This window comes from Atractosteus spatula, chromosome 8 (assembly GCF_055471065.1).
Source record: "Atractosteus spatula isolate fAtrSpa1 chromosome 8, fAtrSpa1.hap1, whole genome shotgun sequence".
Classification (NCBI taxonomy): Eukaryota; Metazoa; Chordata; class Actinopteri; order Semionotiformes; family Lepisosteidae; genus Atractosteus; species Atractosteus spatula.
In genome coordinates this window covers 60,594,446-60,612,338 of record NC_142713.1, presented here as the reverse complement: position 1 = coordinate 60,612,338, position 17,893 = coordinate 60,594,446, and the positions used below count along the sequence as shown (strand labels likewise).

General features: G+C 43.5%; 1 protein-coding gene across 2 annotated transcripts in view; it reads left to right on the top strand.

Moving 5' to 3' along the window:
• Positions 1-14,385, top strand: part of apaf1 (apoptotic peptidase activating factor 1) — a 77,540-nt gene extending 63,155 nt beyond the window's left edge. For both annotated transcript variants that reach the window (XM_088924244.1, XM_088924243.1), the window contains one exon: positions 12,536-14,385. In XM_088924244.1, coding sequence (XP_088780370.1) covers positions 12,536-12,682 — 147 coding nt within the window. In that variant the 3' untranslated portion in view covers positions 12,683-14,385. The remainder of the gene's footprint in view (positions 1-12,535) is intronic.
• The last annotated feature ends 3,508 nt before the right edge of the window (positions 14,386-17,893 follow it).

The following is a 17,893-nucleotide window of genomic DNA, read 5'->3' as shown; positions in this document are numbered from 1 at the left end:
GAAGGAAATTTAAAGCCTTTGCCTTCCATTCAGTCTTCTTGGCACTTTTGATGGTAGTGATGCATCAGGTTGAAGAATGGCTGTGGTTATGAGCGATGGTGTGCAGTGAGCGCTGCGCTCGCTCGGCGCAGCTCGGAGCAGCCTGGCGCTGGGGTCTGTGGCGTGCTGCTGTCAGGAGGAGGAACGCGGATGTCTGCGTCGTGACTCGAGCAAACAAGAGTCCACTCAGGCAGCAAGACTTCCAGTAAATGAGTGCATGATGAGTTAAATACTCTATGAAAAATATTTTATAAGGGGGACGCAAGTCGTATAAGACATTGTACAGAAACAATGTAGCTTCATCCACTGATCATACTGTACTGTAAATAAAATAAACTTTGCTGTAAGTAAATGCCCAGGGGAAATTAGCAGTGTGATAAAATGATTCCTTTGAATTAGAGCTAATTCACTCTAAAAAAGCCTTTCATTTTTTCTGTGCGAAAACTGTTTTTTGTGTTGGAACTGAAAGGATTTGTTGACTCTCTACTAGGCATGTTGAGTGGTTTTCAAATAATCCAAATGCCGTGACCAATATCATTCGTCATTCATGGGTTTGAAAGCCAACGTGATTTTCTGCTGGTTTTATTTTTTATATTATTGATACCAAAGTATTGCACTGAAGTATTTCAGACGGAAATTGCTTCACAGTATTAAACACAGCTTTTTTTGGCTTTCTGTCTTTCTTAAGACCACTAGTTTGATAAATGTTCTTCAAAGCCCTTGCTTATCCTGTTGTTTGTACATATAGTGTTAAGTAGACTCCTATAACAATGTTCACCATTCAATGAAAAAGAATGTTTTCAGAGCTGTGCTCAGAAATATTACATATCATATACTGACAGTGCACTGCATAGTCTTGTTCCAGCAGCAGGTGATCAAATGGTTTCTAAGCCTGACAAGAGTTATACTGGTTTGTTTCTCCTTGAGAATGTACAATAATGTACAACTGTCTCTCGAAAAGAGACGTTATAGTGGAAGGGTTAAATTTGTGGTGTTGTCTACTTTGTTATAAAAGGCACATGTCTTCTGTTTTTTTTAAGAGCATAGAAAAAAAAGGTCCCGTCTAGCTTGTTTGGTAATTAAGTAGGTAATTGATCTGAAGATCTCGTCCAGTCGTTCTTGAGGTATCGGTTTCTACTGCCTGGCTGGGTGTCTTTTTGCAGGCTCCTGCAACACTTTGCATACAGAAATGCCTCCTTTAAATTTAAATACAAAATGAGAACATGTGGAAGTGTGTCTGCTGGTTTGCACTTCAGTGTTCATTCTGATGAAGGCTGATTGCCTCAGCTCCCTTGAGGGTTCAGAAAGAAAAGGTTCAGTCCAGTTAGCCTGTCATTGTGGGGCATTCTCTTAATCTGCAGAACGCATCTGCTTGCTCTTCTCTGGATGGTTTCCAGATCAGATAGATCTTTTCAATAATGGTGACTAAAATGCAGTGTTCTAAATGAGGTCTTATTTAGGGCATTCTAAACTTTTAACATCCCTTGATTTAAATTGTACTTTTAACTACATATCCTCATGTTGTTGGCCTTTTTAATCACTTCCCTACATTCTTTTTTTTCAGGCTGTTTAAAACGTAAATATGGTTTACCTTCAGTCTTTTCTATAAAAGAAATAACTGTGGTACCATCGCAGTGATGGCTGCTTTGTCTCCAGAAACAGGAGAAAATCTTTACTGCCGCTGCTTTTATTAAAAACAGTGCTGATTCATTTTGACACAGTTTTGCGTTCTTGCTGATGAAGATGGATGTCCTTCAGCTCTCCGCATATTTTGTATGTGTGTGAAGTTCTGAACTTACATGTGAACTAGGCCTTTTGCAGTTCATCTGGTTCACTGTGGTATTTGGGGATCTGCTTGTACAGACAAAATAAGTGGAGATATTTCACATCTGCCTGGTGCATAACGTATCATTTTGCAAGTAACATACTATTATTGAAGCTACAAGAATATTACAAGACATTTTGTAGATTTATATAACAACTAGTATACAGCATAAGCTAATCTAAGATTCAATCCTGTGATGTGATTCCTCTAAGGAAACGCATGCTTTTGCTGTAAGTTGTGATCTTCTCCTTTGATAATTCCCTACCCAACGCTCCAGTATGGTGACCAGTGCTGCAGGATGTGCCATCCTTTGGATGAGACCTTGTCTTCAGATGGAGTGTGGTCACTAGAGATCCCATGACATTGTTTGTAAGACTAGAGATGTCAACCATGGTGTCCTGGCAGATTCTACACCGGACGTGTACAGTCCGATCTTCCTAAACTTCCCCCTTAATTCAACTTGAGAAGTAGTGTCTGTCTTCTCCACCTGGTCTGCTGTGTGGCAGCCCAAAACAATGACACAAAACAGAGCAACAGTCCTCTCTTCTTCCCTACTACTACCATTGCTGCTTGTAGAAAATGTAGAAATGTACAGGGGGAGTTAATACTTTTTATGTATGTGCAGTGAATTGTGATATATGATATTAATTAGCTCAGACTGTGTCATAACATTAGAAGTGGCTGTACCACATTATTGAACCCTAACAGGGGTGAAACATCCTGATTCATTTCAGATGAAGTCTCTTCAGATGCTTGTGCTTGTGTCTTATGAAAATAATGTTAGCTTCATATATTCCAGTATCTTCTACTTGCTGTTAAAAACAGCTCAACCATAAAGATGTTTATTCGGGTGTTGGAATATCACTTGGAATATCTGTTGTTCATCTCCGTACCTTGTAAAGCTCTTTCATTGCCTTAGTTGTCCCAGCACGTGGGTGTGTGTTGGAGTGAGTATAAGTGCTTTTCATCTTGAGGCAGAAGAATGGATGTCTCTGTATGGGTTTTCTTGTGCTCGGAGGTCAGTGTAATGTGTTCTCATTCACACAGATGCAGCTGGGGGTGCTGCTGCACATGAAGGATAAGAGCCAATGCAGAAAGGACACCTTCTAAGGCAGAGATTCTGAGCTTTACCTCAGTATCCACTGTCATGAATACTCTGCTCCACCAGCAGTGCTCAGTCAAGATGAATTAAAAAAGGAAATTCTGACCATCAATAATTCAGATGGTAAAGCCTGCATGAAATAATTCACCTTATCCAAGGCTGTGTTTGGTTCTGGACAGAAGGTGTAACACTTTGTGATGTGCAAGAGACTGAGATTTTTCTTTACTCCAACCTGCATGGTGAGAAGTTCACCTTCCAGGGAGTCAGTGACCCCTAATTCCCATCAGACCTGCACTTTACTGCGCCCGAAACATCCTCGTTTGTTATTGTCGTGAGCTGGCAGATTGCTCCATTTTTCACCTCACTCCCACACACAATCTCCAGGACGTGTCTGCAGAGTGGCATCTAATACTTGGGTCTGCAACAGGAGCTGTTGTTTGCAGCAGCATTAAAAGCATTCTTTGTTTCTAAAACAAAATGCGTATTGTAAACATTTTTCAACAAGCACTCTCATCAAATGCATGTTTACCAGGGGTTTTGGTACTCGTGCAGGAGCTGAGATGTGATCCAGATGCTTTGATCTGAAAACTTCAATGACCAGTTCCTGTCTGGATCTCATGGGCTGAACTGGAAATGTGGCCACAAATAAAAACGATAGAGGGCGTCTTGTTGGTGGCATTTTCTCCAATTTTCATGTATTTTTCATTTAGTAGGGGTTTCAGTTCAGTTCCGGGTACAGCTAGCCTGCAGAGTCTCCTTCTCTTGAATGCCGAATGGAGTTTGTTGCTCTCCGAGTGTGATGTTGAGAGCTTTATAGGCGTCACATCCAGCTCCTAATGAGATCTAATTATGCCTGAATGGGACAGTTAATGCTTTGTCAGTTCAATCAGAGCAGTCAGACTCTCCTTCCTCCAAGAAATACACAAACATATTACACAACTAACTGTTTGACCCGTCTGATCTATTGCCATCATTTTAAAACAATTAGCAAAGAGTGCAAAAGCTCCTTAAGCCTCTAGCTTTTCCGAAACCGTACTCATTTTGAGACCAATTTGAACTTCCCTTTATCAGCGTTTCGCGGGGTTAAACGGCTCCTGCGCTCTTCCAGCAGAAACGAGCAGTCCCACCCGGAGGCGGCTCTCCTGTCGGCTGGCCTGCCCCCTCTCTGCTGGTGAGGGACCCCTCCCCGAGTCACACAGGATGTGTCAGCAGCAGCCTGCCAGTGACTGAACGCTCTCGCTGGATTCTTATTAAACAGACTAAGTCAGGCAGTCGGTGCCAATTGTGTTGTACTTAATTGTGCCGCGGGAGTACTGGGAGGCATGTACAAATGGTGTGTTCCTCTTCAGCCAGCCGTGATAATGCAATTTTCTGAGTAGCAGGAAGAAATAACAGTAACGCAATTAAAAGTTCTCTTTGTTGTTAACTTTCTCTTGCAGTTGTGGGTAGGCTCTTGCGCTGGGCACATGTTGTGAGATTAGATTTTTTATGCAAATGTGTTTTGCATTCATTTTCGAGAGGAACAAAAACTTCCGATGGTAGGGGGTGAATAGTCTTAGTCTGCAGCTAATTTGTAATTTTGTGAAAGAGCAGTCAAGTGGGCTGTATCACACGTAGCATTTTGCAGGTTTTAAAGTCAAGTGTTTTAGGTGTGGTGGTGTTATCTGTTTCAGATTCAGACTAGAGCCTGAATGTTATTTATGGGTGATGCCAATCTGTATGAACTTGGTTGTTATCAGAGGGGAAGTCTGACAGATGGGCAGCATGGTGACACAGTGGTTAGGATTGCTGCCCTGCAGTGCTGAGACCTTGGGTTCAATTCTGGACCTGGGGTGCTGTCTGTAAGTTCCCCCCATGCTTGCGTGGGTTTTAGGCCCTGGTGTGAGTGTGTGCCTCTCTCTGAATGCCCTGTGATGGACCTGTGATGCCTTTCACCCACTGCTTGCTGGGATAGACTCCGGCTCCCCCCACGGCCCTGTCCTGGATACAGCGGACAGAAGACGGAGGGACGGATGGATCTTTATACCGCCCTGCCGCCCTGTTCGGAGTCGTCAGTTTGCCGACGGCGTGTCTTGGCGGCTCCGGCCCGCGTCCACAAAGCGCGAGGGTGGGCGAAGACTGCGCTCGCTCGCTCGCTCTCCTGGGGGGCCTGCAGGGCCGTGGCGGTTACTGGCCCCTGCCGCACTCTGGGCAGGGCTGGACCAGTCAGGGGAGGCCCGCCGCGAAGCCAGGGCCTTTCACAGGGCGCGCCACTCAGCGGCGCAGTTCTGTCCTCCTTCCACTGCGGCGGTGCGGATTCTTCTGTGCAGCTAATACGGGCTGGGCTGCGTACGTCTGCGCGTGGGGAGGGACGAGCGTGGCCCGGACGGCCGGCAGGGCTGGCTCTGCAGCCCCCTGGGCCCCGAGGGGAGAGCAGAGGACACTGTCGAGCTCAGATCGTGCCGCACGTTATTTTTTTAATTGCCCGGATGTACTGAGCGTTCAGCAGAGAGCCGTTTTAGTTCTTCTTTTTCTTCGTTCTCGGACGTCAGACTATTACGCAGGCTGTTAACCATTGTTGTTTCTCCTTTCAATATGTTTATTTCCCCGTATGGCAGCTATTCATTGCATCGAGCATAGATGGTGTTAAAAAGTTGGTGTGGCAGTGCTACCTGCAGATACGTTCTGATCGGCGCAGCTCAGACAGATTCACAGTGACACCGATGAAACCCTGTGCTCTGATTGCGTTTGAGACTCAGGGTATAGGTTCAATTAGCACGATGAGCATATTGTGCATTATTAAAGTTATTTCTCTAATATTTATCAAACGCTGAGCTCTAAAGAAAAAATCAGTGAACTATCTTTTTTTTTTTACTTCACTGGAAGTAATCAAATCTAAAATTTAAAAAGGAATGAATAACTTTTGCCTCTATTGTCCACACATATTGTACCCATGTGTTTACATACTGTTGCTTCAGTCACCTCACTCTGCAGATTAATTGGAGCCTCAAATAAAGAAAAACAAAAGCTGTATTAGGGCAATCAACACAAGAGCCCTGGGGGAAAAACCTTTACTGGATCAGTTTTGTGAATCATTCTGTGACCTTAAATTGCTTTGGTAAATATGATGGCTTATTGTTCCTGTTTTTTAAGCTGAATAATTCAGGGAGCATTATGTTGTAGCTCTTATCCAGAATACAGATTGCTGTTCACCGCAGCAGAAACAAAGCTTAATTTCAGCCCTGAAACCCATTTAAGCACTTATTAGAACACAAATTGTTTGTGCTCTGAGCCATCAGCATTGATTCTTTTCTTCCTGTCTGGGCAGGTTTAAGGCAAGCTGCTGCGTTTCCATGAACCCTCTTTCTGGTCCTCGGGGCTCGGAGGTCTGTCTTTTGCAGGGTGTTGACTGGATGTTAGACCCCGTTTTCGACTTCTGGTTTCTCTTGCCCCTTATGCTGCTCACAGCGTAAAAGCTGACAGCCAGAGCTAAAGGCCAAATGGGAGAATCGGCTCTCCCTGGGGTCACCGCCTGTCCCACGCAGCTCGAGTGATCGCTGGCACAAGCATGTCTCTGCTCCACAGAGGTGGGGGGGACCGCGGAGAGATGTGACAGCAGAGAAGCTTGGAGCGTTGGTTTTTTACTTCGGCCAAGGGAAGGTTTTTTTTGCTCTTGGTATCTTATTCACCACCCTCAGCTAAACAAGGTTTGTTCATCAATTAATACGATCGGTTTTTCATGTGAGCACATGTTCACCGGCAGCGTGGGTCAGGGTGCAGGTGGGAGCAGGTCTGGCTTTTAGCTCCAGGAGGTGCTGTATCTCTTCAGTGCTGTCTCATCCTCACCTCTCTGGCGAGGTCATTCTGGGAGATGCGCACGGCCTGCTCCACTGGACATGCCCCCTTGAGTCTCATAGAAGCCCTTCGGATAGGGAGAGACAACATCATCATTGTACCTGGCTTTACAGCAGTTGTCCTTGTCTGCCAGTCCTGACATTTTAGGTTTTCTTTACATTACCAGAATTTCTGCAAGAATTAAAAGGCCAGGGAACCTGCGACACTTCACCTATCTATCTGTCTAATTGATACGTGCACAGTCCAGTTGAATTAAACGCTCGAAACCCACACGGAATGCAGCAGTCCATACAGGGAATGTTCCCTTCGGGACATTTGGATGTGTCAGGGAGGAAAGGTTTTACATTTAGGTCTCTTTGTTCTGCGCAATGTCTTCTCCCGTTTTCCTGGATCTCAACAAGACAAGAACATTACCCCTGTCTGGGAGATTCAAAAGTGGAGAAATAAATGACGGTTCTGTCTGTGTGACACAAGAATGGTGACGGATACAATGCCTTGCCAAACCATTCACCCTCTTCAATCGATGTGTCATTTTTGCAAATGGTGTCTGCACATTTAATGAAGATTTTATTGAAGATTTTTTCATCGGGTATGCTCAAACGGAATGCTTTTATGGGTGAAAGACGTTAAATGTTGACAAAAAACTGAACAAAGAAAAACAAAAAAGAAAACTCAAACGCCATATTATTACAATATTGATTGCATAAGTATTTACCCCTTTGCTACAGCAAAACTAATTTAGTTCACTTGCGCAAAATTACTTAGTCACACAAATACTTAGCTGTTCTCTGTAATAATAATACAGACTTATAAAAATAAACACCGTAAATGCGTCCTTGCTGTGTGTGCTGTTAGCATACTGCTCATAGTTGCTCTTTGCTGATCTTCTTGTGTTTTTTATTGAGATATTGTGGGATTTTGTGCCTGATCCATCATTTAAGAAAAACAGTCCCAGCTATTATTTTTTAAATGGGTTTTTATGTAGTGGTGGTTGTGCAATAACTTGGTTGTCTTGCCTCACCAAGTAAATTTCTATTCAATTTTTTGTGAATTGTCTGTCCATGGTAGTGTTTCTGCCCTGCAGTCGCGATTTTAGATGCTCTGATGCCATTTTTGTTTCTGCAGTAATACTGCAGCTCAAAACTTTTTCCTGTTTCAGACTTCCTTCTGTTTACTTGGCAGATGGCAGCCTGACAGAACACTCGAAAGGATTATGTTCCGTTTCCAAGGACGACAAATCAAATGAAAAACTAAATGTGAAAGCAAAAGATGATCTTTTTACAAAGCAGGTTGAAATGCATCTCATTGTTTTCATCGAAAGAGCCACCGACAGCTTAAATTGACCCAGGTATAGAACCACTGTGCTAGTCACCTTAGTGATGACTCTTGCCCGTGCATCTCATGTCCCAGAAGGACCCGAAAGTACTGTACTGGAGCAAAATGTTGCTGGATTACTTTTCTCTTTGTACATCTTCTTTATTTTGAGATTAAACACATTTTCTAGAGCCCCCACAGCTGCCTTCATTGTGGAGTTCAGTGAACATTCACCCCGCTGTCCCCATGTGACCAGGATCCAGGGGGCTGGTGTGAGCGCGCCCCCTGTTCTCGTGTCTTCGGGGCTCGGCTGCCCTCCTGACTTGCCACTGCGGTCCTAAGTGAATCTGTGATCTGGCTCTCTTGCCCTGTGAACCCTTCAAAAAAAAAAACTTGCAAAATTTTATCTCATTGTCCCACCTGGGAGGTGAACCCGCTACTCTAGTCCTGCCTAAACTGAACGCTTGGTTAGGAATGCTCACTCCCCCAGGACAGCTGGGGCGTGCTTGAGTAGGCACGGTGAAACTGTTTCTGCGTGCTGCTCCGCGCCCCAGGGCTGATTTGGAAATACAAGCACGCGGCCGCGTTCCTGCAGCCCGGGGAGGACAGAAAATGAGGAAATACAAAGAGTTACAGAGAAAATAAGTTACACAGAAAAATCTCAGGTCGCCCAGAGGTTGCATCTTGGTTTGTGTGTTAATGGCAGAACCAGCTATTATAAAAACCAGTTTAATATTGGAGTGTTGTTTCACATGGACAGTTCACAAGCAAATCATTTGAAGTTTTAAATAATCTAAAGATTTCACTTCATTTATTTATGTATAAAATATTATTTACTATATATATTTTTGCTTGAACTATATACAGTATAATATATTTTTATGTATTATATGAAATTTATATATGTGCTTGAACAATGTGTGTTAACCCAGATTCCAAAAAAATGTAATTGTTCAATGACTTGCTTTTTTTCATTTTCTTCAGACCGTGTACTTGACACTTCTTAGATGTTCTCATATATAGTTTGACCCTACCATGTACATAGGCACTTTGGAAACCCTGTTCTGGAGGGTTCTGCTTGCTCTCACCTTGTGTGTGTTACATGATGACTCCAATCCTGGCCCATGACAGCGGCAGACACAGGACCTGCCAGGCTGAGGAAAAGACGCTGTCGGCACTGTGCTGGGAGTCTGTGTGCATCCGAAATGGTTTGTAAGCCAACAAATGAAAGACAGACAGGAAACTAACGTTTGCACCTGTTCAGGAGGTATAGGTCACCATGTGTCATGTCCTGGCTTTGTAAATGTGTGCGTTTTCGAAGTCAGGCCAGATCTGTGTAGACGCTGCTGTTCCAGCGTGTTAGAAGCTCCAGAAAAGGGTCGTGTTCTGATGGCTGAAATCTGTCCTTTATCCATCTACGGTTGCCTGTCATTGCAGTGACTCGAGTCCCTTTGACTTCATGCAGAGTGACCTCAGATCCCGACTTTAAAGGCTGCTTTGCTGCTTCAAGCAGCTAGTAATGTATAATGTATGAGAGTGGTATATCTAAAAACTGATTGATCTTTCGACGTAGATGGAAAGGCAATAATAGCCCTGTTTTTGCGCAAGTTACATTTAGCTTATAAAACATAAAAGCTTGCATCACTTTGCTCTTTAGAAGTAAAACACATCGGCCCCTTTACTCTAAAACAGTACTCTGCTTCATTTGTTTTAATTAGATAGGTTCAGGTACACGAAACAGTCAAGGTCATTTGTGATGCAGAAAAATGCTGAATTTAAAATGCATCTCTTCTGGGAGAAAAAAATTAAAGAGGTGCGTGTGTGGTTGTGTGGTGTGTGGTGTGATTGGTTGTAGATCGGTGTTTCTCAATCTTCTTTGTGCAAGGAATGATCTCCCAAGAAACCTCCTCCTTTCAGGTCCGCCTAGGCTAAAACGTGCTGTAAAGGAATTCATTCTGTACCGTTACTGAGGTTTAGGGCAGAGACCAGTGGTCCATGGACTGGGAGATCAGAAACATGACCACCTTGCAAGAATTCTTTCATGGAAATATTTCTATATACTTTATTCTATATTTGCTACACATTGGCGAAGACAGGATAATCTTGAAAATTAGACAAAATTAATTGCATATACCTTTATTTAAATGCTGGCCTCTATACATGGAAGATGACAAAGCATGTAGCTGCCAGTGTTAAGAGTAGTTGTTGTTTATCCCTCTGTCTCACTCCACACATCGCACAGCTGCGGTTTTCGTGAGTTATGTGAGCGCTGCGCTGTGATCTTCGTGAGGGCGGCAGGGTTCCTCCTTCAGACTTAAGCGCTGTCTTTGTTGAACCCATTAGCCACCTCCAAGAGATATTGATGACTGTGTGATATCGTACAGCTGTGATCCTGCAGGCATGATCGAAGTGGCTGTAAGAGAGATGTGCTCTGAGCGCAGCAGTCACATGCCATAGGCTGTACTGGAGCTGTGCTTTTTTTAAAAAAAAACCCAACTCGGGCCAGTAAATTCGTTCAGGCACCAGGATGCTATCGTTTTGGAGTAATGATCTGAAAAAAGTGAGGATGTTTGCCAGCGAATGCAAATGAGGCATATCTTTTAGAATGAAGAGTTCTGTGATTCATGAATCCCTAAAAGAAGGAAAATGGAAAGAAACCTTGGTTAGAAGCATCTGTTCTTCCTGAGTGTGAGAAAAGTAGCAACATGTCCTCCTTTTTAAGCAGAGGAATGTGCTGGAGTTCCACAGCTAAGCTTTCTTCTTCCTGAGCCTCAAGAGACAGCTGGATTAGTGAATAATTCTGGCACTTCTGTGAAATGTAAGTGGCTGATCCGTATTCTTATCCTTCCACGGTGTCAGAAAGCTGTGTGTGATGAGAGCTTAGCATACAGCCCCTGAACTGGAGAGAAGTCTTTTCCATGCTTGCCTGCTGTACCAAATGCAGTGCTGTTATATCGGTGAATATGGCTGAAAATGTCACTTGTTTTCACCAAAGCATTATACATAATAGTAGAGATTTTCAGTTCCCAGATAATGAGTTGTTCAGAAATTATTCACACTTATTTAAATCCATTAATAGTGTAAATAAATATTATTATTATTCGAATGTACATTAAGAACGGTTACAGACAAAGGAGGTCATGCAGCCCATCTAGCCTCTTTGGTAGTTAGTAGTTAATTGTTCCAAGGGTGACATACAGAATTTTCCGAAAGAAGCCAGGGTATCTACTATAACAATATGGCTTGTATTCGTGGTTTCATTACAAATAACTTCCTTCAAGAGCACTCGTAAAGGTAATTTAATTCACTGGTAAACATTTTCTTTGCCATAGAAATTAGCAGAGCTGGTACATCTCTTAATAAAATCCCTTAAGATTCCTAAAGCATCTGAAAGTTCTTGTTTACATGCATAGCAAATCATCCTATACGCAATGTCGCTTAAATCTGAGGAACATCTGATGGCACCAGTTCAGAATGGTAGAACCAGGACCCACTGCTGCTTCACTCTGATAACCCCAAGGACTGACCCAGGACACCAGGATCCCAGCCCCGATCTGTGCAGACATCCCCCGTCATCCACTACAATTAATGTTCCAATAACCCATTGCCTGCAGAGAAGGTGGGCCCTACTGGGACCTGGGCCCCCCAGATGCTTCTTCACTCCTACTGGGGTTTTTTCCTTCCCTCTCTGCTGTGTCCACAAGGTCCACTGTTGCAAGTTACCTGCAGTCCTCATCTGCACAGCGCTCTGTGACAAAGGGCTCCATAGCAGGGTGTTTTCAATCTTGCACCTTTTGCATCTTTGCTATTTTGGCGAGTGCAGTGCATTACAAATGAGCTGTTGCAGGGTGGAGGATCGCTCGCCGAATTGTTGGATTTTAAACTCCTGAGCCTCAGTTATTCAAAGATGATGTCTTGTCGTTTGTATCCACCCAGCATGAAAATCGGCTTAATAAAGCAAAGGGAAAGACTGCGCTTGAATGTATAATCATAATCAATTTGCATTACTGTGATTAACAATCATCTAAGAATGTAGTAATCTTGTCACTGATTATTGTTAAGATAATTTCCATCTCCTAGATATTAAATATTAAGTTTGATGCAATTGATCGTATTTTTTTTTCCATTTGAACAAAGTGGATTATGAGGGAATTTGTTAACCTGCGTCAGTAAATTATGTCTGTGTTCATCTTTCACGGTAGAATTACTTTAATATGTAACCTATGAGTGTGGTAGGAGGAATTAAATATTAAAAATAAAAATGCATTTTTAATTACACTGCAATTATTCAGGAGTCCCTGATTTTCTTTTTGGCTGGTGAAGAAAACCCAGAGACACTGACTCGGTGGAATGAATGAAACACTGACCTTTCAGCCTGTTAAAACTGATTGACGGCCCGTCCTTTTCTGTGTCTTTATCAGTGGTGGGACGTGAAGACGGGCAGAGCGCTCCAGACCTTCTACACCACTGGGACCAACCTGAAGGGAATCCACGTGTCTCCGGACTTCAGGACCTTCGTGACTATTGACAACATCGGGATCCTTTACGTTCTGAAGAAGGTGGAGTGAGCTGGGCTTCTGAACACTAACGCCACGGTGCTCTTGTGTGGGCCGTGCGGGCCACACACACATGGTGCTGATATGAACTGGCAAAGCCTGCCAACAAAATGCATTAGCAAGAACTAGGCACTGTCCTACAGATGTCAGCAATGAGTAAGTAAATAGTGCCTAGATGATGCAAGAGAGTTACCCTTCTTTGCCACCTCAATATAGCCTTTGTACCCAGAATCTGTAACAAAAAGTCAAAGAAGGGAAATTACCCTTGTCATTTCTTCAAACTAGCAGTCGTACAGTGGTCTGCTGCCTATCCAGGTCTCGCACAGACTGTCAGGTCTGCACTGGGCAAGAGTAGCTTGCGAACCAAAAAACACTGCCCCCAGACTGTCAGGGAAGGTACTGCATTTTTATTCAGAGCGGTTATGAATTTTCTATTCCTTGTGGTGGGTGTCTGTAGTTGTTTCACTTAGCTCCTGCGAGTGCTATGTGAGGGTGCCATTCAGAAGAGCTCAAAGTAATATCATTTGAAGCTCAAAAGCAATAACATTGCATTCCTGTTTAAAGGGAATGATCCTGTTTTTTTTCCTTCAGCAGTAACCTTTCTTCCCATTTGAATGGCTCCTTGTCCTGAGGGAAACGGTAGAATGAACAATATTCTGTCCTTGTGAACATAAGAACAGCTGCCAATGAGAGGAGCCCATCTAGGGGTATCTCTTTGAGCCTTTCCCCCGCAATTCGAACACATGGTACGAAGAGGTCCAACGCGGGCACGTGTATTACAGCAGTGGACAGTCCACCTGCTCACAGGCTCTGGAGCATGCTGGCCTCGGGGGGCAGATCCACAGCAGGCCGCTGTGACTTCCTTCCATTCCCTTACCAGCCACGAGCCCCTCGGGACCCTGTTGATTGGCGGGCCTGTTGGGGCTGTTTTTCGCTTCGGTCCAGTCTGTGTGGCAGGTTCTGAGTTTCCTGAGCCCGAGACGCTGGGGACATTAAAGCTTTCTCCAGCTGGGCACAGGATCAGGGAAGGAGGGAGCTGGCAGCCCCTGGCACTTGGGAGAGGTGATGTAGCCAGAACCATTTCGGTACCGATCCACTGTGAACACACCCCAGTCCCACCTGGCTCCTACAGTTGAAAGGTAGCAAAAGCTTTTTATAAAATATATAGAGACGAACTATGTAGCACATTGATTTTTATCCAAAAGGTTTGAACTTAGTTGTCTTATTTGGGGAAAAAAAGATTATTTCTATTTGATAAAGACGATTTGATAAATGGGTGCAATTTCATACTGTCAATTCTTGATGAACAAATTGCTTTTTTAAAAAGATTTTTGCATCTGCGTGGGTTTGTTGTGAGCTATTTTGATTTTTTCCAGAAGAAGAACTAAAAAACTTGAGATATTCTTTTCCATTTCTCACATTTCCCATGATGAAAATATTTCATTAAAAAGCAATCCTATACAATGCCTGCATAATACTTGTCAAGACAGTACCAGAAGGGCGTTCTAATGTTATAGCATTAATTAGTGCAGGAAATCTGCCTTCCTACTTCTACTGCTGTCACTACAAGCAACATTGCAGTTTACATTAACACCTTATTGTTTAAACTTTGTAAACTTTTTTTTCATTCTGAGGATCAATCTAAAGTGATACATCCCTAATTTGTGTGATTTTTTTACCTTAAAATGTGCCAATAAATTACATGTGATATACTGGGAGGTGTGTGTGTGTGTATTGTATTGCAGAAACAGTCTTTTATAAATTAATTGTGTACAGTGTGCCACGACAGCAGTTTTCAGCTCAGAAAGATGGAGAAGTACTTGCACACCTCAGAGTGCTGATATGAGCTCAGTTATGGCTATATGGGTTTACCTGGAAGGACTCTCTCAAACCTTGAGCGATCCCTGTTTCTGGTAGTGTGCCCCAGGGTTCTTACATGTGAAAACACTCCCCTTCAACAACAACAAAATAAAAGCCTAGCTCTTCTTTTGAGCTCTAACTGGCAGTCCGATAACTTCAGCAGTCCCTTATTGCAAATACACTTGAACAAAGTCTGTCTGAAAAAAAACCCGTACATTTTTGCTCCTATGTCTTGTGTTGCTTTCTCTGCTCCCTTATCCCTCTGGGATTAACACATGACAGGGAGCCTGCAGGCCTTCTAGCCTCAGCATCCTGAATTTAAATGTCAACCACATTACCTGTAAAGCACTTTGAGGGGAGTGTACAGAAACACGCTATGTAAGTGTAAGCAATTATTAGTATTAACTGACCAGTTGTCTTCCACCAGCTGGTCAGGTGACTGAGGATGAAGGATCGTTTCCCATTGCCTTCTGGGGAATGTAGTTCAGACAAGAGCCTCCATCTTGTCTGAACCTTCCGTGTTCTCACAAAACCTAACAGTGAGGTTTTACAGGAAATTTTGCATGAAATGCTAAATCCTCTCTTACACCACAAACCTGATTTAAAAAAAAACACGGGGGCACAGAGCACTAAACAGAACTGTCGCGTGCCACTTCCTAATCCAATGGAGTCACTTGTTCATGACTGTTACAGCTGCCACAAGAACATGAGGTGGTTACAGAGAAAAGTAAAGTGAGATGAAAGTAATAACTTGACTTTTGCCTAAGTCTTGTATCCATGTATTGTAAATCGGAATTACAGTTTTCCAGCAGCACAGAAACCAGAGCTCTTGAAGGACATCACACCGGGCCTCTCTGTCGGGAATGGTAGGGAAAGGGAAGGCAGCTCCAGAGGAGAGGAGAGGAGAGGAGAGCCTGGCCGTGACCAGGGTGGCGGATCTGCAGAGGCCTCTGGGAGAGCACGAGGGCAGCTGCGGCTGGCAGGGGCTGGAGACACCTCCCAGGGAGGCTGTGAGGGGCTCTGCTGCCGTGAGTGTTCAGTCTGAGGGCCCTGGACATGGTCTAGGGGGTACCCCTGCCTTGCTGGGGTGCTTGCAGATCCCGTTGCCCGATATTCCAGACGTGCGTGCGCACAACACCGCAGAGAGCCTCGGACATCTGGCCAGCCTGCCCCCCAGTACTGTCTGCCTGAACATCGGTCCCGCGTACCTGAAGGTGACACACTGAACAGTCACATGAAGAGGTAAGTGGTAGAGAGTTCTTCTTGATTTTTTTTTAAAAGGGGAGCTATTTCCTTCCATCTGTTAATGTGATATTGTAATGGAGTGTGGATCTGTAGAAATTCTTCCACCTGTCTTAAATGAGATAACCCACCAGAACCTTTGCTAACGGGTCCTGGTAGACATGAGTTTTCTGAGTTCTATAATAGAATGTAAGACATTGCCTAGAAGGTGTTCGTACACAGTATATATACAGGAACAGTGTTCACTTCATCTCTCTGTGCAGACTGTAAAGGAACCCTGCATTCCAGCATCTGCAGTGATGAAATAAGAGAGGAGGATTGAATACAGTCCCCCACACGCTGATCTGAAAGGGATTAGTACAGAGCATTTTTAGAATGCTTGGAGAAAAGCTTTTAATCAAAAAGCTGTTCAGGCAGGGTGACAATGAAAGCCTTCTAGACTCTTGTGTGTGGCCCAGTTATTTACCAGAGAGTTGCCTAATCCATGACAAACAGCAGCGTCTGTATATCGGAGTCCCAGAAACAGAGGCTAAAATGTGAGCACAGACATAAGAGAGCATTGCAGGCGAGCGGAGACTGGCGATTGTAAGTATGACCACATACACTTTCATGATGATCTTCTCTGGTCTTTGGAACAAGTAAAGGTGTATTCTATGCTGAGAAGAAAACAAGAAACGCAGCATTTTGGCTGTGGAACCTTATCTTTTCCCACTTCTCATAGACAAAACTTGGCGATCCAGGAGAGCAGTGGTGCTCACGGTCATTTAAAAGAACCCCCGGGTTTCAGAATCGTATGTTGGGGTTGGGGTTTGTTGTAGAACGCTTTATCAAATTAAATGTGCATTTTCCACTTCAGTTTTCCTGAAGTGCTGAGAAAAAGTTTGTGAACCCCTGATCTAATTTAGGGAAATACGATTTCTTTAAATTGCACGAAGATGCAGTGATTTAAGAAGTAAAAAAAAAAGTATAATTAATAATCAGTTTATATACAATAATGCCTAGTTTATTTAGCACAGTTAAGATGTAATTTAGAATCAGGTGGTTAAATAATTGGGCAACAGGTAAAGAGTGACGCTGGCCAGCTCTCTCTTCTGTATGATGTCAGAAACATTGTGAGTTTGGCCTTCAGTGTGAGGGTGAGTGAAAACACGTCAGGGTTGTCAAAAGAGACACAAGCCCAGGGAGAACTCCAGGCAGACAGCACCCCGGTTCTAGACCTGAACCCAGGACCCCGCAGCTGTGAGGTAGCAATGCTGAACAATCTGACACTGTCCCACCTGTTTTCCCTCAGATGCCCATTACGAAATGACTTGACTGAAACATGTAGCCGTGTAAGGTGCAGAAACAATGAGATCTTTTTTCACTCCGTACTGGAAGAAAACAGAAGTTGGTTTATTCCTTCTGTCAGATGTGCTGAGGTATTTCACTGATTTGTTCATGTATCTCTTGGGATATTTCTCTTTGTAGTACAATAGTAGGAATCTGTGCTGTTAACGGTAATGCATGACGTAATTTAACTCCGAAAAGGACTGTGCCCGGGTCTAGACCACTGGTTCCATCCATGGTCCTACGTTGAACTTTGTGTCAGCTGGTTGTCTCTCAATTCAGCTGTAAATCACTGAAGCTAATTCATGTCTTTAATTGCAGTGCTTGATGTTTAGACTTTTATGTTCCAGTTTCTGTATTCGGTTCTTGATTTAAAAAATACCCAACTTCAGGCATAACATTGCGACTGCTTCTGCATCCATAGCCTGCTGCAGTGTCTCCTCAGCGTTCCTTCAAAGTTCTCTCTGTCACTCAGAAGTGATTCCAATTACCAATGACAAATCCACGCAAATTTTAAAATATGCTTGAAGTTGAAATTTGGGAGCTATTACACTCTGAGCAAGAACGCAAACAGAACAAGAACTAGTAGACATGGGATCCTTTGATCTAGACGTGCTTCAGGAGGCAGCAGATGAAGGGGGCAGAATTTCGATTTACACTTTGATTATCTTACAGAAAGTGCCAAACAGTAACAACCTTTTTACACAACGTAACAATTGACAGATAAAACATGAAGAAACAAAGTTATCCTCTCGTCAAGCACTCATATTTCTAACAGGTTCTTTCAAAGAACTC